Below are 22,082 nucleotides of genomic sequence, written 5' to 3'. Positions count from 1 at the left end.
GTATATGTATATGTATATGTATATATATAGCAAAGCATATTTTTTCCAAACAAAAAAATTGTAGAATAACCCGCAGGAGACCACTGATGTGTGGAGTGATTTTGGTGGCACTACACTCTGAATAATAGTGAAGTTATTGAATATTTTTTGAAGTTTCTCTTTTCAGCGTTGCACTTTGTAGACGGTCCCTGCGCCCTCGTCTCACAGCTGGCTGACCATACAGACCAGAGTTAATGTCCAGACGCTCGTTTTGATTAACATACGGTTGTAGCTCGTTGTCTATCGTACTACGGTAGGAAAGAGCCTTCAGTTGTGTTTTAACAAGGTTTCACTTATGAGTTATTGATCCGCGAAGTTCGAATCTGTGAATATATTTCCAACTTTACCGGACTAAATCCTACCACATAAGTCAGTTATCATGTCAAAACCGGCTGAGCTCGCTCGCTGTGCTGTAAGTTTCGTTCTTCTGTTTTGAGACGCTGCTGCTGTTTGAGAGGCTTTCACGTGAGATCATCGTGATGATGAGACTCCACCTGCGCGAACCGCGAACTCACTGAAGTTACTGTGAGTGACTACTGCACTCAGGTGGCTGTAATTCAGGGCAAGCCCGCTACGCTGAGCAGTGGCTGTGCGATGATATTTTTTCACGGGGTATCAAGGCCAAAGTGTGGGGCAACGGCGGCCACCAAAGTGTTTGTTGAAGAGTGCCGGAGTGTCTGTTCCAGCCCCTGCCCTCTCTGTGCATGAAGGAGGAGGGGCGGGGGGAGCAGTGCAGAGAGCTCTGGGTCAGCGGTTTGCCCGGAGCAAGGACCACAGCGCAAATTTGAACTATATCGATGTATGCGATATGGTCTAATTCCATATCACATTTCAAAAATATATCGATATAAGTTTTATATCGATATATCGCCCAGCCCTAATACATACATACATACATACATACATACATACATACAATGCTGATCTGTAGTCTTGAGAAAGAGCTGTCACTGTCTACAGTCAGAGTTAGGACTCGTGTCCTTTGTGTTGCAGCCTTTGTGGGACTGGCTCTTCTTCTGGCAGAAGGTTCCAGATCAAATCCCTCTTGAGGCCCACAGGTTCAGACTTCTAAACCCCAAAGTCATCAGAGAGACCGCACTGGATCTACTAAAATACCCTCCGCCAAGAAGACGCCTGTGGGGCAAGGACAAGGTAATAGACGCTTGTGTCGCTGTCTGTCTATCTGTTCTTAGAGCAACTGTAGAATACTGAATTAACACAATGTCAAAAACAGTCTGTTATGGTTAATAGAAACTTTTTTACCAATGTAGTTCCCACTTGCACATTATCACACATTATCACCTACTTGTAGTTAGATAAATACAATTTTAGATTTTTTTTTAAATAAATTTTGTTTTGAAAATATTTGGATTTAAAGCTAACTTAGATTTCTTTGTTGATTCCGGCAACCTCTATGGACAAAAGTGGGCATAAGCCCTGTGCCATAGAGATCTTGATCCGGCCAGTGTTTACATTTGTTTTCCAAGTCAGTGAAGGAAAGACGCAACATATTGTTAATACTTCGAGATACTTCGATACTGCAAGATACATAACAGTGAGGTGATGTATAATTTGTGCCCATGTATGACCATGGTGAAACAAAGTAATCTTTTTTAGTGCTGTACCACCAGACTACAGAGCAGCTTCTTTTGTCAGGCTGGGTGACTCATCAGTTCATCCTCAGCACTATATAATAATAAGTGCCTAATAAGTGGTTTTAATTTTATGTCCTATCCAAGCTAGATAATCAGGAATCCGATCCGATGACATGGCTAATGACAGAAAAGCTATAGTTATTTCAATAGAGCCAATCGGCTTGCTGATGGTCCTGTTATCTCATGTTAAACAACAAATGTCTTCTAACCACACTTGAACCAAAATTTGCGACCTACTTCATACTAGGCCCTCTTTGACAGGGAGCAAGTTTCAGACAAAGCTTTCATTTCTCTCCCTTTCTGTGCGAGTCTCCCTCACATGTGGCTGTGCCCAAACTTTGTTGTGTAGGAGAGGCTCCCCCCCGTGTTTGGTTTTGGATATTGCAGTACCGACAGCAAGAGCATATTTTTGCTGAATTGCTCCTTATTTATACATTGTCTAGTGTGCAGTGTGGTTATATCGCCTTTTCCTTAATTTAAACAGTTTTCCCTTAAAATATAAACTGCCAGTGAGTTAATGTTTGATGTGATATAAAGCTGATGTGAGCTTCTATCTTAAGAAGTCAGTAACAATCACTCAATGTAATGTAAACATAATTATTTTTGTCAAGTATCTACGCTAATCAGAATACGACTCAGCTTCATTGGCCAAGTATGTCCACACATGCGAGGACAGATACTGACACAGATCCAGTAGAAATGGAGACAGTAATAGACATACGACTAAAAGCAAGCTCTGCAAATGTTAACAAAGGCAAGTTAAAATAAAGACAGCTATTATGTACGTACAAGTAGGTGACAAAACAGATGTACATAGAAATATCAAATCTGACAATAACCAGCATACAACAGCTGTATACAGTGGAGCGTTTAAGTGATCTGTGATATCCTTTATATTCAGGAATGGAAAAATATAAAATTGTAATTCTAAAATGTGTTACTTGGGTAGTTTTATAATTACAAATGCAGTAATTAGAGCAGCACTTGGAGTTTACTTTTAAGGAATGGGGGGGAAAAAAGCAGAAGGTACACAGGATTTCAGAAATTAAAACTATTATTGATGGTGGCTTGCTGGAACAGTACTAACGAAACAGATTTGAGTCAAGAATGGAAAGAAAAAATGGCTAATCAAAGATGATTACAGTATTGTTGTTCCCCTTAATTACATTTTGTGTCTTCTGTTATTTTGTCTGCAGAATGTTCCTACTATTGGTGTCTCTGCGCTGGATTTAGCCAGTCTGCTGTGTGATGAAGTCAGCCTGGCAGGCTTTGGCTACAACCTCACCCAGCAGTGGGCGCCACTGCACTACTATGACAACCTGCCCATGAGCGCCATGCTGCAGGAGACAATGCACAATGTGGACAGAGAGACTGAACTCCTACAGAGCCTAGTCAGACAGGGGGCAATCACTGACCTAACAGGGGGGATTCACTGCTCCTTCTGCTGACCCTGAGATATCTGACTATAAAGTACTTCAACCTGTTTTTGTTGTGAAGTGCTTTTAAGAGGAAAATAAATACTGTGTGAAAATACTGTATAGATAGCAATAGCCTGACCAAATGACTTACAAACCAGGTGAGAGGTAAACTTGGCCCAAAGACTGAAAGAAATGTGTTGTTAAAATCGGTCAAATTTGTCACAAAGTGCTACTTGAAGGAAACAAAAACAAAGTAATAATAGTACCTGCTGGGCTAGTCTTTCAGTGTTTATATTGTAAGGGTTCCTCTGTTAGAACACCGTACATTTCCAATGATTCCGATTTATTTATTTATTTATTTATCCAAATGTTCAATATATTGTGGGTATTTTAAACATCAAAACATATGAACCCCAAAAACTATGTAAACACTGGTATTATTATAAATAGTTCTCGCGCTACTGAATTTAGGACTACTTCAGCTTGTAATACCATCACGTCTTACCGGTATCATCGTACCTTTACTAGTAGTAAGAGTTCAAATGGTGGTATCAAAATATGCCTCTAAGCACATAAACTGAATTAACTGGAATGGGAAAACTTTTTAACAAAAAAAAGGAAAAGAAGTGGATTGATCTGCATCAGTCCAAGTTGTCTTCAAGGACATTTTTGAAGCAGGCTTCAAATGGTTAAAACATCTGATAACACATTTCTTCAGTTGTGTTTTTACATTTTAAAAGGTGTTGTAAAAGAGGATTGTAAAATGCTACGTTTATCTGCACATTTTTGCATTCCACTGTAGGTAAGCATTCTTATTCAGTTCTGTCTGTGGTTTTGGTGCAAGCATTTTTTATGCTGCTCCACAAAAGTTTTTTCATTTAGTTTTTTATACACTTATTTACTGTGTAGTCTCTCAGAATGGCTGGCCTGTGAAAAAGAGTATGTAGATACTTGTTTTCAAGTCTTATTTCACTGTAATTTTGTGAAACCTTATTAAAATGCACATATGATGGAAATAAATACATGAAACAGTGAGGAAATAAGTTTAGTATTTTCATGCAATGATTTTTCATTTTATTTCAAGGTTGTTTCATAATAAAGATGTCAGGATTTAAATGTCCTATTTATGTCCATTTAAAACGCATCTAAATAAAACTATAATCTACATTAATGCACAGGGCTACAGCTGCTATTCCACTCATTAGCAGATGTAGCTGTCAAGCTTCACATTTAAGAAGCAAAATGGTCTTTTAACAAGTCAGTCAGAACATCATTACTTAACAATTGACAGTAATGTGACTCAAGACATTTGGTCTAAGTCCAAGTCTACAATTCTCAGACAAGTCAGGCTTAAGTGGAGTAGTTTAGTGGGTCAAGTCACTTTTCCCTCAAGGTGCTTCAGCCTTATCTGCAGTATTTAGTCTTTGTAAAGAAAAAAGACATGGTATTATAACCTTTCCAGTTGTATTCCATATTGTCCCGTTAATCTAACAAATATTAACCACTTTTAATGGAGAATATGTCAGTTCTTTCTGTCAGATGAAGTGAAATGTGCCACAAGCATATTGCATGTACAAGTCATGTACAGGCATATGCATAAAAAGAGTGCGCACAGGCCAGGACACACCAGGTTCCATATTAATACTTGCTACTCAGCAACTATGACATTGATTGTGAGACGAAGCTGGTTTGTTGATTGTACAGCAAGAGTTGCCCCCTGTCTTTCTGATTGCAGAAATCCATGTAGAGTTTTCTGATAAAAGCTAAGATTAAATTCAGTCTATTGTGAAGCTGTTAATGTATGATCAGATTGAATGCACAGAGCCAAGCCATGCCTCTTTCAAACCTTTACTACTAACTTTACTGGGACCGGAAATCACGCAGTTCCTCTTCAAAATAAGGTGTAAAATTATGTTAAAATCATTAAACTATCATAAGACAATCTGAAATTACTGCTACAGTATTTTATTTTAATTAAAACATATTACCAATCAAACATATAACGAACGTGTAATAGTTTACCTTTTAGCCATGGCATCTTTTTTTCAGCATAAAGCTGTGTAAACACACTGGGTTTTGTTCTGAAACTTTTATCCGGAAGTTGAAGTTTTTAACTCCACAATTAGGTGCGCGTGGTGAAGAAGACGAAGCCGGGAGCTGTGCTGCTAACAGGTGAAGTGCCTCTGACAAGTTACTGTTTGTCGGCTTATTAAATAGACATAAGTGATAATTTGTTGAGTAGTTGTTCTGCTGCATGCTGAACACAAATGTACACATGTAACATTTCATTTCATGCAGTATTATTGAAATATGGGAGGATCTCAAACTCTATTAAAATTTCTGTCAGTTTAACGGTAACTTGTTAATGCTAAAACATGAGTACGCGTGACTGAAAAAAAACGACTTTTTCCGTTATTGTTTTGTTCCACGAACTATTGAAACTCGGCCTTCACCTTCAGCAAGATAAAATATGACTGCTTCATAAACACTGACCACACTGCATTACTGTTTCTCGTACGCAAAGTGTTCATTCACATCAGTACACTGCAGAGTCTGCACGGTTAACCGGTTGTAGTTTTTAGCTGATAGTGGACATTTAACTGATAGAGATGCATAGTGCTGCCCGGGGGTAACTTTTTAAGCGTTAAAATGGCCCCTGTCAAATTTAAAGGATTCTGTAGGAGTTTTTCTTTAATTTATAGAAAACACGAGCTTTAAATTTACGGATGGCTTGGTTCTTTATGGTGACTATTTCATGAATGATCTTTAAGTCCAGGAACTGGTCGAAGTCCGACCAAGTTAAATGCAGCAGTTGGTCTGGTTCGGTTTTAAATCTGTTGGTGAGATGTTGCAGATTAACTCAGATTGGCATAGACTTGGATTCTGGTGTGTGTGTGTGTGTGTGTGTGTGTGTGCGTGCGTGTGGTATTAATGCATGATAAAAACAGTTTATTTATCTGTAGAAGCCTGTGTGCATAGATAATGTCAGACAGGTGGACACAGACTGTAAACGACGGCTGGAAGGGGGTCTCATGGCACAATGCAGGTTTTGAGGTGAAAGGTGATTCGGCTCTGATTGGCTGAAATCCATGAACCCACCTTACATCCATTGGTTCCTTGGCACGCTTCCCCCCTACATAGTAGACTCTCTACCCCGCCCCCTCTCTCTCTGGTGGTGCTCGCTCTGCTTACTCAACTTGCATGCAGTGGTGTATGACAGGAGAGCCTACGTTTCGGTCCCAAGCCAAAAGTTACCACTGTTAACTCTTAGAAACTTATCATATGTAAGATAATACTAGTTTGAATAGTGACTACAGTTATCAAATAAATGTATATAAATGTAATGGGGTGAAAAGCACTCGAGTGAATGTACATAGTTACTTTTCACCATTATATAATAGTTATGTCATTGTTGCTGGATTAAGAATAGTTCAGAATTCTTAATCGACATTCCCATATTGCGATAAAGAGTCGGAAGGAAACTTGATTTTTGGGTTATAAGACTCTTGTGACGAAGATATGTAATGGAGGCAGGATATTTTATACTTTAACAATAGATTTTATCATTCAAAATGACATCAGTGCACATAAACTGAAATTTGGAATTTAATAACTATAGGTGATCTCAAACCTTATTTTAGCTTTATATTGTAGAAAAACGAAACAAAAAAAATTTAATGGATATACGTAAATATGCCATTACTGATATATCTCTAATAGGCTAATATCAGCCAATTATATTGGCCAACTGAAACATTACTCAGGCTCTACAAAACACTGAATGAACATCAACACAATATTTACTTTTTTCAAACACTGTTTAAAGGATATATGTCGATATTCTGCAATCAACATACAGAAAAAGTGAAAACTACTTGATGTAAGACTTCTCTCTGTCTCTCTCTCTCTCTTTCACACACACACAGGCACACAGACAGTCCCAGAAACCAACCAGTATTCATGTACTGAAATACCCTATTTTAGCACATTTAAGTCCATCTACCATGTTAGCATTATATTACTTGAAATATTAAAGGTAATAAGACTATATTTTAACACTCCAAATTGCAGGGATTAGTGAAGAGACAGTAGCCAGGAAAAAGGCTCCCGTTTCAGTTTTTAATGTGCTTCAGATGAAGTCAGCCCATAAAGTAAATGCAACAGGAAATGTGTACCTTGTTTTGTACTCACTCACTCACTCACTCACTCACTCACTCACTCACTAAGCTGGTGAGGATAAGATATGCTATCACCGACTGATAGAGCTCAGCTGATTTATGTGTGTGCTACGAAAGCCTTTACTTGAAACAAATGGACTTTTCTCACATTTCTGTTGCGAGGATTTGCTGCTTTTTGTCTTTTCTGAATGTCTTTGGGTTTTTAACATGTTGGTCAGACACTATCTTAGTATTTAGCAAATACCAATAATTGGAATTTTTAAGGATTTAAAAAAAATTTTCATTAATCATTCATTGATGGGCTCTTGCAAACAGAGACAAAATTTCAGAGACATTCAGGATTGCCTTTCTCCTATTCAGCAGTTTTTTTTCATCAGCCTTTATCTGTCATTGTCTAATCTCAGCGGACCACACAGGGTTCAGAGGTCACTGGGGGAAAGGTGAGACCACCGAGCAACTGCTTGAACTTGTTGGCAAGGCACTTATCTAGGGAGTCACGTTTCTATTCATGTTTAATAGAATCTACAGTAGGCAGATGATACAGATGTGCAAGACAAACGGGGTGTGTTGTTGCACAATGCAGATTTGTGGTTTTATAGATGTTTTATATTTAATTGTACTTTGCAATATCAGTTAGAGAAATAACAATGATGTGGTCGCCAAACCTTTACTATTTCATTGATGTTGTGCATGGATAAGTGATCATGCATGAATGGATTAATTCTTTGCGTCAATCAGACTCACTGTCTTGCCACAACCAGCCAATCAGAGCTCTGCCTGGAACCAGTCTGAACTTTGCTTGGTAGATTAGCTGAGGTTATATATCACCTTGTAACTGAATCAGTGAGTGTTGTTTGCCAGTTGTATTTCAGCGCATGCTCCTCAGGGTGTGTGGTTGCTGTAGCAGCAGTAACAACAGCAGGGTCGCTGTTGGGTGTTCAGCCAAGAAAGGAGAGTCACAATCCCACCTGGCTGCTTTCTGTTACAGGTGAGTCAGTGGGGAGCAATTTGGTATTTAGAAAAGTACAAACCTACAGATCCTGGGCCTTGAGCTAGACAGACTATTCCAGCTTAGAAGTTGGCACTATGTTTGTCAGTAACTTTTTGAAGCATATTTATGGTAAACTTGCAGTTATCCTTTGTGACTGCAGAATGAGACTGTATATCATTTAAGATTTTTGATCTAGTTATGTTGTTGTTTGACACAAGTGTTGTCTTTTCTGGTTTTAGATGCTGCATTACAGTTAAGTGATTTAGTTTTCTGAACCTACCAGACTACCTCTGCCAAGGATGTTATGTTTTCGCCCATGTCCGCTTGTTGGTTGGTTAGTTGGTTGGTCAGCACGTTTGCACAATTGCTGATTCCACAAAAAAGGGATGGAGGATGGGTCTCAGCCCAGAATAGACCCCATTAACTTGTGGTGCAGATCCGGATAAAGAGACAAATGCAGGAATTTTCTTTACTGCAATTTTTTTAACTTGCCAGGCTTCTCTACTTTTTCTAATACTTATCTTTACATCCACATTATTAATAATTATTTATCATAAATCTCATTGTGATAATATTTTTTACCAATGGTCATCTCTATAATATTGTCGCAATATCAATGTGAAGGTGTTTAATTATCAAAATTATTGTGATATTTATCTTCGTTTCATAGTGCAAGTTTTATGTCAAAGTGTCCCCTTACACTGCCAAACAGAGTGAAAAGAGGTACAATCTTGTTTGAGTTAATAATCGCTTTTATTTTTGTAAAGCTGTGATATAACACTATTACCATAAAACAAAGGGACCCATCCTTTAACCAAGTTTCCTGAAATCCATACAGTAGTTTTTGTGTAAACCAATCAACAAACACACATGCACGGGTAAAAACATAAACTTAGATAATAAGATTGAAGCACCAAAATCCTGTCTTTATGAAGCAATATCATTGCCAGCAATCAACATTTTTATTGTAAACTTAAAGTCGATGAGAATCTACTGAGTTACTCCATGCTTTTCATCTCGAAAAATTCATCAGACTTTGAGGTGTGAATGTTCATTTGCCTCACGATTCAAATGTAAGTGTATAGTATCCTCAGTGATCTATATATTAGTGCACATAGCTACTTTTTCATAATTAAAATCCCATCTTTTCAATACATGAATATTACAAAAACAAAAATTTATCCATTTGCAGTGCCTTACATGTTTGTTGTAATCTACAATGATATTGTTTTAACATGACAGTTTTAAGATGAGGCATTTATTGACTCTGCTGCGCACATCTCTCTCAGAGTTGAATGGCAGAGTTGACAGCACCTCCTCAGATCTTGGCTTATTAGCTGGGCTTGAGGCTACAGTAAAATGTGTTTATTTTTTTTTTTCATCGCAACGTTACAATGTGACTTTATTGTCGAACTGAGGCCAGACAATCACCAATCAGCATGAACTGCAAATTCTTGATTATGCTCTGTCTCTGCATCGATGTGGAATCTGTCACGCCCACGTCACAGTGCATCTTACAATCGAGAAATTTCTACACCTTTAATTGTCATTATTGAATATTTATTCCAACAAAGTGGGGAATGATATAAAGAGGTAGTTTACTTGCAAAGTATGATGAATTTATTTTGTATTCTGTCCTAATTTGTGTTAAAAGAAGATGGTCAGTACAGCTTGGTCTAGATATGATCAGTGCTGACTATCGGTTTGTCATGTCAACCTGAAGTCTGGGCCTAAGGTCACTCTTCATCCTCAGGGTTCACATAGAGGTTGACCTCTCCCTGTGTTCGCACCTAAATACCCCAGACTCTGTTACTAATCTGTTTATTCTTAAAGAACAGCTCTTCTACTCTGTGTGTGTGTGTGTGTGTGTGTGTGTGTGTGTGTGTGTGTGTGTGTGTGTGTGTGTGTGTGTGTGTGTGTGTGTGTGTGTGTGTGAGAACACTGACAACTCACCCCACCTGTGGAACAAAAACACATGCACACCAACGTGGGAACCTGGCACACCTTCTCAACTTGAATGTGTTAAATATATGATATAAGATCAAATTATATTGCGATCTGAGACACAGGTCCACAGTAGTAGTATTACTACAACTGTGTTTGACATTAAGCCAAGTTTTGCCCCTAGATTAGGCTTCAGTGAGCCATGGATTCAGTTGACTCAGATGACCTAGACTCACATTTAAATCTTTGTTGTCAGAACTCAAACACTAATCTAAAAGGGTCAAAATCGCTTTAAACCATGAAAACATATTGTCTAAAATCCTTTTGATGCTTTGGGTTGGCAGCCCGGGTTGGACGCAAACCCAAACTGTTGACAACTCAATAATTAACTATATTTATCCAGGGATTTTCATTTTTATTGATTTTTTATGAGAATAATAATAAGAATTTTGGACCAAACCACACAGACATACCTGATGAAGCAGATTTACTGAGTTGTTGAATCTTTTACTGTTAGTAATGAGGGAGGATGTGTTTTCATCAAACTTAAACTTTGATTGTTGCTTATTTAGTGTTTATGAGTATGTATATAACTACAGAGAAGTACTAGGATGTGAAAGTTTTCAGGGAGCTTAAGAATCACATTTTGGCACTCTTTCTTCCAGAGGTAATTCTAGTGTATCTAGTGTATTTTCGTTGTACTGGGTTAGCAACATAAATCATAAAGAGAGATATCTCAGTAGATAAACCATGAGATTATTTGCATAGACAGATCCCAGGAGGGACAAGTGAGAGAGTGGGAACATGTCATGGTCCCCAGAGGACGAACCCTACTGTTTTTGGACATGTCTTTTTCTCTCTCCTGTTATCTTTGTTTCCACAGTCAGCATATTGGCATGCTGATGTTCAAGCTAAAAATAATAGATTTTGTTCCATTTTCTATTTGAAATAGTGGTAGGACAAACAAACATGAGGAATGTGGTTAGTTTGTGATCAAGAGTAACAAACCTACCAAAGATAATTATGCTATTATAATACTTCATGAAAATTAAACAAAGCTGTCTTCTTTTGCTTTCTCTAGGTCCCTGGCCAGCATCCCTCCACACACTCCTTGGAATACACACACTTTAAAGTCACCTCAGGGCCACAACATTCATTACCACTCCACCCACACACGCAAACAGGTGCACTTGCCACAAACGCACACTCTCTTCTTACCTTTTTTACCTCGCTGGCAGCAACATGCTGAGCCAGGAGTTCATTCAGAAGTTGAGGTTGCCAGATATGGAGGATGTCAGCCATTACATCAGGGGCATCTCCACCCCCATGTTAGTTAGCATGGGGGCGGTGGCTGCCGCGACAACCTACTACATGGCAACACGACCCAAGGCCCTCCTACCAGCCTGCGACCTTCGCATGCAATCAGTCGAGGTTTCGGTAAGTTTAAGGGCAAAGTCTGTCTTAGAGTCAAGTGTCCACTGAAAACTAAATATTATAAATGCATTTTTGTGACAGTAGCCATTTACATTTCCTATTCAAAGATATCATGCAGCTTTTTGTGTATTTGGTCAAATATGTGTTAAAAGAAAAGCTACAAAATCATTGATTAGTGTCTCTGAAGTCCGTTCACTCATTAATTGTTGTACCAGAGCTTAAGTATAGTGTTTTCATCAATATTCATATAAAAACACACAGATTTCAAAAATCGGAAAAATGTTGAATATTGGTTACAGTATACAATGTATAAATACATTTAAATATATGTGTAATTAACTTGTACTTTTGATGCTTTTACATACTCCTTTTAACATCAGATATTTTGATACTTAAGTGCTATTCGTATGGATAACTTTCACTTTCAACTAATAGCTAGAGCTGCACTAACGATTATTTTCACTGTTGACAAATCTTATACAATATCTTTAATTTTACTCAAGTATGAATTTAAGGTACTTTTTACAACACTTTAGAAAGTACATAAAAAGTTTGACATAAAATATAAAAGAATGGACTTCATGATAGAAGCAGACTGAAACTAGTGTTGGAATTACTTGATCTATCATAACCAGCTTTTTTTTTATTTTATCAGGGTGGAGAATTGGCACGTCAGTCAGTTTTACTCAATAGAGATGGAGATCACTTGACCTATTTCTACAATGATGCCAGAACAATGTATGAGTTCCTCCTCAGAGGGGCCAGAGTTTCCAGTGAGTCACAAATACATCAATGTTTTATGTCTTTGAGTGGGTACACAGAGTTTACTCAAGAGTCTGCACTCTTACATGGGGTCGAAAAGTCCACTACAGTAAACTAGAGCTCATCCTGCCGAGTAACTCTTAATATTACTTTTCCTTTACATGTACACTCACTGGGGTCCTTTTTGCCAATGTAGTTTGCTTTAAATAATTGGACCTTAAACTTTTCCCTGTACTTCACAGAACAGTGTTAGCTCAGGCTTTGAGTCAGCAGTCTCCCTTGTTACACTATTAACACCACAGTATTACTGCTGCCTAGACACTATTGTTTGTGTGATTTCCAAAAAGCAAGTCTTGTGTGTCAGCAGCAGAATGTACGTACATTGTATTAAGATATTAAGAGCGCTATTTACTCAATTGATTCACTTAATGTAACTCCTCCCTGTGTCGCTTTCCTTATATCCTCCAGATAATGGTCCTTGTCTTGGCTCCAGGAAACCAAAACAGCCCTATGAATGGATGTCCTACAGAGAGGTAAGAGTCACCTTATAGAAACATTATGGCCTCTCGTTTGACACAGTTGTAAACAGACATACACACTCAAAGTGAATTAAAAGGTAGAATATCTCTGTCTCTGCTGCTATCAAAATAATCTGTCTGTTTTTAATCCTGTAAATTCATGGAAGAGAATAGTTTAATAGTTTAAAACCTCTATAATAGCTGTTATTGTTTTTGTTAGGTAAGCTTCAGAAGATGCATTCTATAGTAAATCAGGGCTGTATGAAAGGTAATGTCATAGTCTTATCAGTATCATGTGCCCCTCATAACCAATTCTCCATTGTTTTGACCTAAACGTTTTTTGTCCAACACATAAAGAGGTTACTACTTAATCATCTTATCTTGATTATCGGCTGATTCAGTTTGTGTGTTTGAGTAAAGTCTGCTTGTGGTAAATCCTATTAACACATATTTAATCTTCACCATTATGTTTATTATGGCAATTAACTTTATTATTTCCATTTCCATTTGATGTTTCAGTAAGAGCTTGATAAAGAGGTGTTGGTAACATTAAAGTTAACATAATATATTTCTTGTTTCTTTCTCATTACTATACTATGTGAACAGGGAGGAAATTCAGAACTTAAATTCAGCTTGAACATTGTAGGTAAAATATTAATGAAATATTCTAGCCTCAGCTGATCGACCATATAGTGCTCTTGTTTGTCATTTACTGATTAAACCAGTTAACAGCTGTAAATCTGGCTGCTTGTGACATTTTAACTGTGATAACTAACAGTGCATGTGATTGTTGGGTATGACTACAATACTGAAAAGAAACACTTGATATCCTGTGTGTGTTTGTGTGTCTGTGTGTGTGTGTTAGGTAATTGAGCGAACAGAAAATCTGGGTTCCGCATTTCTCCACAAAGGACACTCCAAGACCACCGACTCCAACATTGGCATCTTCTCTCAGAACAGACCTGAGGTAAAGACATGCCCCTTTTACTCCTTTTCTGACTCATAACTCAGGCAAATCTGAACATACAGACAAACTTGCATGTTTTTAGATCCACTGTGAAACATACTTTCTGAGGATATCTCTGATTGCCATTGCTATTAAACATACCAAAATCTGCTTAGAAATCAGAGAAAAAAAGACACTCCTCATAGCTTCAGACCCCGCCTGAATCATCATGATTTTTACATTATTTCAGAATCAGAGTTTTCCAGCGATAGTTATCTGCACAACCATGGGTACATCGCAAATAGGAAACGCTAAGAGCCTATTCGGTCTACTTTATGGTGCCAATTTGCCAAAATGTAAACAAATATAGGCTAGGGAAAACTAGGCTCAAATGTGGCCTTCAGTAAGATCACTAATAGTGATCTTAAACTTCCTGTGTACATCCCTTGAAGCATTATGGAAACTTAAGTCCCGGAACTTGGAGCATAATTGTCCTTTAAATAGAATTAGGACAAAGAATAATAACAGTAGTGACAAAATTCATAAATGTTTTATTTTTCTCAGTTTGCTCTATCAGTGTATTTTTTTGACATTTGGGTTCATTATGTCACATCATGTGATTGCTACTCAGTCCGTTGATCATCCTTTATTGATATTTAATGTGTGTTTGTGTGTATAGTGGACCATTGTTGAGATGGCATGTTATACCTATTCTTTGGTGTCAGTCCCTCTGTACGACACACTGGGAACAGAAGCCATCAGTTACATTGTGGAGAAAGGTAAACCCCAGCAGCAACAACATGAATATCTACACTTAATTGTTTTTGTTGGAGAACTGAGGGCAACCTGATCTGTCTGTTTGTTTCTTCAGCTTCCATCTCAACCATTGTGTGTGACGTGGTAGAGAAGGTCAACCTGGTGCTGGACTGTGTGAAGGACAAGGAGCACACTGTGAAAATCATTGTTCTAATGGGGACCCCCAGTGCCGACCTTGTCAGCAGGGGGCAACAGGCTGGTATCCACATCCTCAGTCTGCAGGAGATGGAGGTAATTTGGTCTTTTATTAATTTATCATTTCTTTGCTTTATGTATTTTTCTTTTCTTGTTTTATCTTGGTTTTTTTATTTATTTCCTTTTTGTTTGTTAGTTTTCTTGTTGTGTTGGCTTCACTCTAAATGTCCCTGTTTTATTGAGATTTTCTTGATTGCGCCGTTTTCTGCTTTCTTGCCAGTGTCTTTCTCACACCATCCATAATTACTTTATTAATGTTCCTCTCTTGTTGTCCAGGCTATTGGTAAGGCCAGCCATCACCAACCAGTGGTATGTAGCTCCTTACCAGTCAATACTTAAAATAATGATGATAATGTTGTCAGTTGTGTGGCACTGCTTGAATGTTGTCACCCCCATCCTTCCAGCCTCCACAACCTGAGGACATGGCTGTTATCTGCTTCACAAGTGGAACAACAGGTGACACACACACACACACACACACACAGTAAATATGGCACACAGTCAGATTTCATGAGTAATCAAGATTAACTTACTGCTACTTTAACGCTAAAGATAAGATGACCTAAGGGTGTGTGTGCGCGCTTTCAGGAAACCCGAAGGGAGCTATGCTGACTCATGGGAATATTGTGTCCAACTGCTCAGCCTTCATTAGAGTGACAGAGGTGAGGTGCTGATTTAATACTTGATCTCCTACCCTCCTCTGTCTGTTCCTCTTTCTGCTACCTTTTCCTTTACTCCTCTAATCCTCTTTTCCTCAGTTATCGCCTACCCTCTCTCTCTAGCTCTTCCTCTTCTGCTCTGCCTCATTTTCTCCAGGTCCTCCTTTCTTCCTCTTACTACCTCTTTTCTTGCTCTACCGCATCTTCTTCATCTTCTTCTTCTTCCTTTCGTACTTCACCTCCTCCCTAACCTCAGTCTACCTTTTTATCTCCTCCCTTCATTCTTTGTCTCTTCCTCTCCTGCTCTTCCTCTTTTCTTGCTCTACCTGCACCCCTCCTTCTCTACTTCCTTCTCTCCTTCTCAATCTCCTCCTTTCCTCCATTACCTCCTCTGTCTTTACCTCATGTTCTTTGTCCTCATACTTCCTCATTTCCTTTTCCACCTCCTCCTTTACCTACTCCACATCCTCTTTTACTCTTCTACCTCTCCCTTCTCTACTTTCTACTTTTCTTCTTAACCTCCTTTTCTCCTCCACTACCACCTACTCTCCTTCCCTACCTCATGGTCCTTCCTGTTTTAACTCCTCCTTTCCTTTTTAACCACCTCCTTTCCCCTGTAGCACCTTTTCTACATTCTCCACCTCCTCTACATCTTCCTTTCTTTCTCCAGTTCAGCAATTCATTTTCGAACTCCTCCTTTTTCCACTCAACCTTCTCCTCTGTCTCCTCATCCTCCCCCACTTGCATTGTTAGATCAGGAGGTTTAATTATTAAATTAAACATTTTTGGAAATATAAACATTTCACTCCCGTTTGGATGCTGCTCTGCTCTACGACCCACGACGTGAGCAGAGAGGAGTTTTAATGCATCACATTACATTTCATTTAACAAGTGATAACTATAATTGACAACACTGTTAATATTCCTGTACTACAGTAGTCATGCTGTCATGGCTTCGAAGGATCTACTGAGGAACTAGGGCAAAGGTGAAACTAGAAATTAAAAAAAGGAGTGCTTTAAGATTTTGGTCAAGTTCAATGCCAGAATAGACGGAAAAGGAAAAACAAACATGAGGGAGGTTAAAGCGACTTGACTGAGATTTAGCTTTATTAGTTTTTTTTTATAAGGATGGAACAGATTGACTGTAAGGAGGAAGGGGTGTCCAGCTGTTGCACTGACGTTTCAATCCCTCCAGTGATTCAGGATCCATAAGTACCATCATATCTCAAGAGGAAGAAATAATAATGAATTTTAATTTGTTTGAAGTGGGAGGAACTTTGGTAAACTCTTCCCTCATCTCTCCAGTCTTGCGCTCAGACCACCCCAGAAGATGTCATGCTGTCTTTTCTACCTCTGGCCCACATGTTTGAGAGGGTGGTGGAGGTACAATTATTAACAAACTGCTTTCTCCTGCCTGTCTGTGTGTTCCCCTGTCTGTCTGTCCCGTGTGCATCGCTCATGTGTGTTTGTATAACTGTGTGTCAATGTGACCCTGTCTGCATTCCTGTGTGTGTGTGTGTGTGTGTGTGTGTGTGTGTGTGTGTGTGTGTGTGTGTGTGTGTGTGTGTGTGTGTGTGTGTGTGTGTGTGTGTGTGTGTGTGTGTGTGTGTGTGTGTGTGTGTGTGTGTGTGTGTGTGTGTGTGTGTGTGTGTGTGTGTATATATACACGTGTTTTAGGTTCACTGTCCAATGTGTACCAGCGACATCCATATTTCCTACCTGCCCCTGGCTCATATGTTTGAGAGAGTAGTACAGGTATTGTATATTCCCTTAGATCCCATAGTCACCCTGTAGTATTCCTACATACCCTGTGTGTCAACAAATGTCATTATATATAAAGCAGGTGACATGTTAACTTTTCTCTTCTGACAGGGAGTGATGATAGTGCATGGAGCAAAGATTGGCTATTTTCAGGGAGATATTCGTTGGCTGTCTGATGATCTGAATACACTGAGACCCACTGTGTTCCCTGTGGTACCCCGACTCCTGAACAGAATGCACGATAAGGTAGGTGGACACAGTGATGATAGCCTTATTGACAGGAATATTAGCTATCAAAACGATCACCTGACACTGTTTGTATTAGCATTTTAAATTAAGGACGATAGTGTTCCTAACAATTAATAGCATTGGCGTGTGTCTCTGCAGATCTTTGGGCAGGCCAACAGCTCTCTGAAGCGCTGGGTGCTGGGCTTTGCATTCAGGAGGAAGGAGGCAGAGATGATGAAAGGTATCGTGAGGAGAGACAGTATCTGGGATCGACTCATCTTCGGGAAGGTCCAGGTACACAGAGCACGCACAGTTCAAACACATGTATATTTACACTCCTTTTAAGGATGAAATCTTTACTGTAGCTGCTAAGCTAAAAGCTTAGCTGCAAAAGCTGAAGCTGAGGCATGGGCTCAGCTGCGCGTCAACTGTGTAAATAATGTCTTTTCATATCAATTTGGTCTCAGGTCTTTTAAAACATTTCCCCATCTACTTTAGTTGCTTAGCAGAATACTGCAAGGCTGTTTGGCTGTGAAGCTGAAGAAATGTTTTTTTGAAAACGAAACTTAAACTGTCTTTTCATCGGCACTAGGGATTTTGGGTGAACTTGTTCTTTTAATACAATTAACTATATCTTTTATTTATGGATAATAAATCAAATAAACCTTTGATGAGTTAGTTGGTTAGTTACTTTTAAGTAGCCTTCTTGAGTAGTCTTTTTGTTTTTTGTTTTCCTACAATTTACCTCAACTACAGATACTTGTGGATTTTATGTTTGTAGACACAGGCGTAACTCATGTGAAGGGTTCCTACTGACTGTAACAGAAGGCATTGATTTATATCCTTTGAGCACACAATAAAAATGCCTACAACATTATCATTCTCAAACAGCGTACCTGAAGGTGATACAGTATAGGATAATGTTTTTACCTAATTTACTTGGTATGTTGTTAATGCATTGCTGTCAGATGAATGTAGTGTGCTGCCCTCTACAGGCTAGCCTTGGAGGTCGCGTGCGTCTCATGATTACTGGAGCTGCTCCCATCTCTCCTTCAGTCCTCACCTTCCTCAGAGCTGCACTAGGCTGCCAGGTAACAGGAACACACTCAAGTTAAGCTTAGCCCTTTTAAAAATGTTAGCTGGTATATTTTCTACCACCTTTAACTGAAACTGTGCAATAAACTACAGTCTGCAGTCATCCACAATCTTCTTCTGTTCCCAATCGGCTCTACGTTGCCTAACAATCATAGCTTTTCCTCTGTCTCAGTTCTATGAAGGCTATGGACAGACAGAGTGTACAGCTGGATGCACCACGACCATGCCTGGGGACTGGAGTGCCGGTAATGAATAACAAAGCTGCTCGCCTTAAAAATGTGAAATTATATTTTGTCTTGTTTAAGTGATGGATGAACTAAACTTTACCTCATGTTGACAGGCCACGTTGGAGCTCCTCTGCCCTGTAACTCAATCAAACTTGTGGATGTGTCTGAGATGAACTACCTGGCTGTAAACGGAGAGGGAGAGGTGAAACATAAACATGCATCATGTGGTTTTTATATTTCTTATAAATGCATGCCATTCATAGCTGACTGTGTATGTGTTTTGGTTTCCAGGTGTGTGTGAAGGGTCCTAACGTGTTCCAGGGTTATCTGAAGGACCCAGAGAAGACTGCGGAGGCTATTGATGCAGATGGATGGCTTCACACTGGAGACATTGGAAAATGGCTTCCGGTACATCAAATTATGTTGTTTAATTTCAACCTCACTTTTTTCATCTCAATGCTACGGATATTTATTTCACCTGAAATGAATTACATTCAGCTTGATTCATAGCATTCTGTGGGTTTGTCAGCCTGGAGGCATCTCATAAATATGTGGACTAAAATGAATTCTGTGTGTACATGTTTACAGAATGGCACCCTGAAGATCGTGGACAGGAAGAAGCACATCTTTAAGCTGGCACAGGGGGAGTACATTGCTCCTGAAAAGATTGAGAATGTCTACACGAGGAGTGATGCAGTGGCACAGGTCTACGTGCACGGAGATAGTCTACAGGTAGGTGGAGGAAATTAAGTGTGTATGTTCCCTCTTTAACTGCAATTAAGCTAACCCTCAGGCTCACAGACCCTCTGACCTCTGTTCCCTTTGGTTAAATGTACTGTCTGTGTTGTGTTCATCTGCAGGCGTGTCTTGTAGCAGTGGTGGTTCCTGACCCTGACTTCCTGTCTGGCTGGACCAAGAGGACGCTGGGACTTGAGGGCAGCTACCAGGAACTATGTGACAGAGCGGTAATACTTTACATAGTGTGATGACAGTACACTATGCATTCAGACTGCACACATACTGCTTCCTGTGGCCACACTGTAAATCAGTTTGCCTCCTTTTGATACATGTACACCAGGAGGTATTTCTGCAGTTGTTAGGGGGTGCATGGAAAGATAAGGAGTAACTCAACTAATTCAAAAAGAGGACGAAAAGAAATTGCTTTTTCTACTTAATATGATGGAAAACAAAACTACAAAAAACATGTCTTGTATGAGGGGAATTATTGTAAAAAGTCCTCAGTTATATAATGAATAGATTTAAAATAACATCTCTTTTTTAAATGAATTCAAATAAAACATTTTAGAACACGACAGATGGTGTTAATGACCAAAACAAACACATCTGAACTTTCTGCTAAAATTGCTTTAAACAAGAAACTGAAATCTTAGACTGAACGAAGCTTGTTGTTGGAAACCATAGCCCATGTACAGAGTTAATTGAAAGAGCTTATTAGCTCATTGTACTGAGCTACCTTCCTTTTTTCTGCCTGTACAGGAGGTCAAGGCAGCCATCTTGGAAGACATGGTGCGATTGGGCAAGGAAGCAGGCCTCAAGTCCTTTGAACAGGTACAGCACTCAATTCAGTAATCAATACCTCAAGATAGCTCTGTAAACTTTGGGTTGTTTTTACAAACTGTTTGCAGCCATGGGACTCTGTTGTCTGAAAGTGAAACTTTGTAATCGCCTCTAACATAACCTGCCAACACGTATGTGTCCTTCAGGTGAAGGCCATCTGCATCCACACTGAGATGTTCTCAATCGAGAATGGCCTGCTCACTCCAACTTTGAAGGCGAAGAGGAACGAAATGCGACAACACTTCAGATCTCAGATAGACGAACTGTATGCTGGGATCAAAATGTAAAAGGAGAGCAAAATGGAAGTACATACACAAGAGCTCTACCAACGGAAGAGAGGAGAGTACAAGCAAAAGCACGCAGATTGAAAGAAGTGAAGGTGTCCTCTCAGACCAAAAGGATTGTGGACCTGTTATGTCTTAATGAACATTATCTCTACAAACAACAAGAACAGGAGGTGATGTAGCTTTTAATGGAACTTGATTTAAAGCAGTTAGAACAAAATCAACAACCTTTAAGATCAACAACACAGAGTTCAAAACCTCTGACTGTCCAGCGTAGATTTTATGCTGAATATAAATGTGTCTATTGATGAAGTAGTTTTGCATGTGCTATGTACAGTACACAATCTGTGATCCTGTGATGATTCAAATCAATTTTTTTGTGAAAGGGCAATTTAAAGGGAAGTATCAAAGAGCAGCTCTGTAGCATCAGATATCTCAGGACTTTAGTGACAAGAATCACACACCTTACCTCCTTTCCCCTGCACACACCCTTAAACTTGAAGGACAAAGACTCACTACTTCAACATGTCAGTGTCTCAAATGACAATTTTCGTTAGAGGTCATGGTTTTATTTTACTATGTTTCTTGAGTTTGTTCAGTAGGAATTTAAAATTTACAGTGGGTAACAGGAATGTCTCTGTTGGGTCCTTAAATCTTTTCATGAATAAGCTTGAACCAGCAGAGTGAGCCATATTTTAAAAAGTCGAAATAAAGCTAGCTGTACACAGGAAAATCTGGTACTGGAGAACAATCAGGACAAAGGGAAACTGTTTCTGTTTTAATTTATTTATGATCTTAATAGAAAGAAAAGATTGTTTAAGAAATCGATTTTCTTAATTTTTTAGAATAAAAATAAAATAAAATCCTCTTGAATGTTTTACTGTTTTGATTTCATGGAATACTTGTGACTGTGGCTTTGCCATAATTGTTTTTACTGTCATCTCAGATTTGTATTGTAAAAATGTTAATTAAAAATCCTCAAAACAGCTCTGTCATCTTCTGTCTTTCATTTTGTATGGGCTGTGTGTGTTACTTGTTAGCTAAGCTGTGTAGTTTTATTGAGTCCTATTATTTGTACATTCTGTATTTATGAAGCTGGGACAAATTATATCATAAGATATTATTCAAGAAGGATTGTGTCCTAAACAAAACAAAACCTTCCTTTGACTTGTTTTAGGTGCTGAAACCAGAGTCGTTTCTGTGTAAATAGCTTTGAATTTATTTCATTGGTCTTTATAAATGCATTTAAAATACATTTTTCCAATTTTGTTCCTTTGAGCCCGTCCCAATCATAGACATATATACAAATGCGCAGTATGTCTATGATTTGATGATGATGTCGATGGTCCCAAAA

The 22,082-nt window shown here is 38.8% G+C and overlaps 2 protein-coding genes across 5 annotated transcripts in view; both read left to right on the top strand.

Moving 5' to 3' along the window:
* Positions 1-4,228, top strand: part of st3gal5 (ST3 beta-galactoside alpha-2,3-sialyltransferase 5) — a 13,272-nt gene extending 9,044 nt beyond the window's left edge. For both annotated transcript variants that reach the window (XM_030397047.1, XM_030397048.1), the window contains 2 exons: positions 1,033-1,191; positions 2,891-4,228. In XM_030397047.1, coding sequence (XP_030252907.1) covers positions 1,033-1,191; positions 2,891-3,142 — 411 coding nt within the window. In that variant the 3' untranslated portion in view covers positions 3,143-4,228. The remainder of the gene's footprint in view (positions 1-1,032; positions 1,192-2,890) is intronic.
* Positions 4,229-5,206: 978 nt separating this feature from the next.
* Positions 5,207-21,715, top strand: LOC115569277 (long-chain-fatty-acid--CoA ligase 1-like). Of its 3 annotated transcripts, XM_030397300.1 has the most exons (22): positions 5,256-5,284; positions 8,152-8,278; positions 11,307-11,662; positions 12,315-12,432; positions 12,890-12,954; positions 13,805-13,906; positions 14,565-14,664; positions 14,757-14,932; positions 15,173-15,205; positions 15,301-15,352; positions 15,485-15,558; positions 17,233-17,310; positions 17,428-17,562; positions 17,704-17,838; positions 18,540-18,635; positions 18,812-18,884; positions 18,980-19,068; positions 19,158-19,274; positions 19,455-19,598; positions 19,727-19,831; positions 20,364-20,435; positions 20,591-21,715. In XM_030397300.1, the coding sequence occupies exons 3-22, from the start codon at positions 11,468-11,470 to the stop codon at positions 20,729-20,731; spliced, it is 2,100 nt and encodes a 699-aa protein (XP_030253160.1). In that variant the 5' UTR covers positions 5,256-5,284; positions 8,152-8,278; positions 11,307-11,467; the 3' UTR covers positions 20,732-21,715. The 3 variants fall into 3 exon arrangements, with proteins under 3 accessions (XP_030253161.1, XP_030253160.1, XP_030253162.1); XM_030397301.1 differs by lacking the exon at positions 8,152-8,278 and having other exon boundaries at positions 5,207-5,284; XM_030397302.1 differs by lacking the exons at positions 5,256-5,284; positions 17,233-17,310 and adding an exon at positions 16,861-16,938.
* The last annotated feature ends 367 nt before the right edge of the window (positions 21,716-22,082 follow it).

The sequence above is a fragment of the Sparus aurata genome, chromosome 18 (genome assembly GCF_900880675.1).
Source record: "Sparus aurata chromosome 18, fSpaAur1.1, whole genome shotgun sequence".
NCBI classification, from domain to species: domain Eukaryota; kingdom Metazoa; phylum Chordata; class Actinopteri; order Spariformes; family Sparidae; genus Sparus; species Sparus aurata.
Note: the sequence above shows the minus strand (reverse complement) of the source record. Positions and strands in the feature narration are given on the sequence as shown.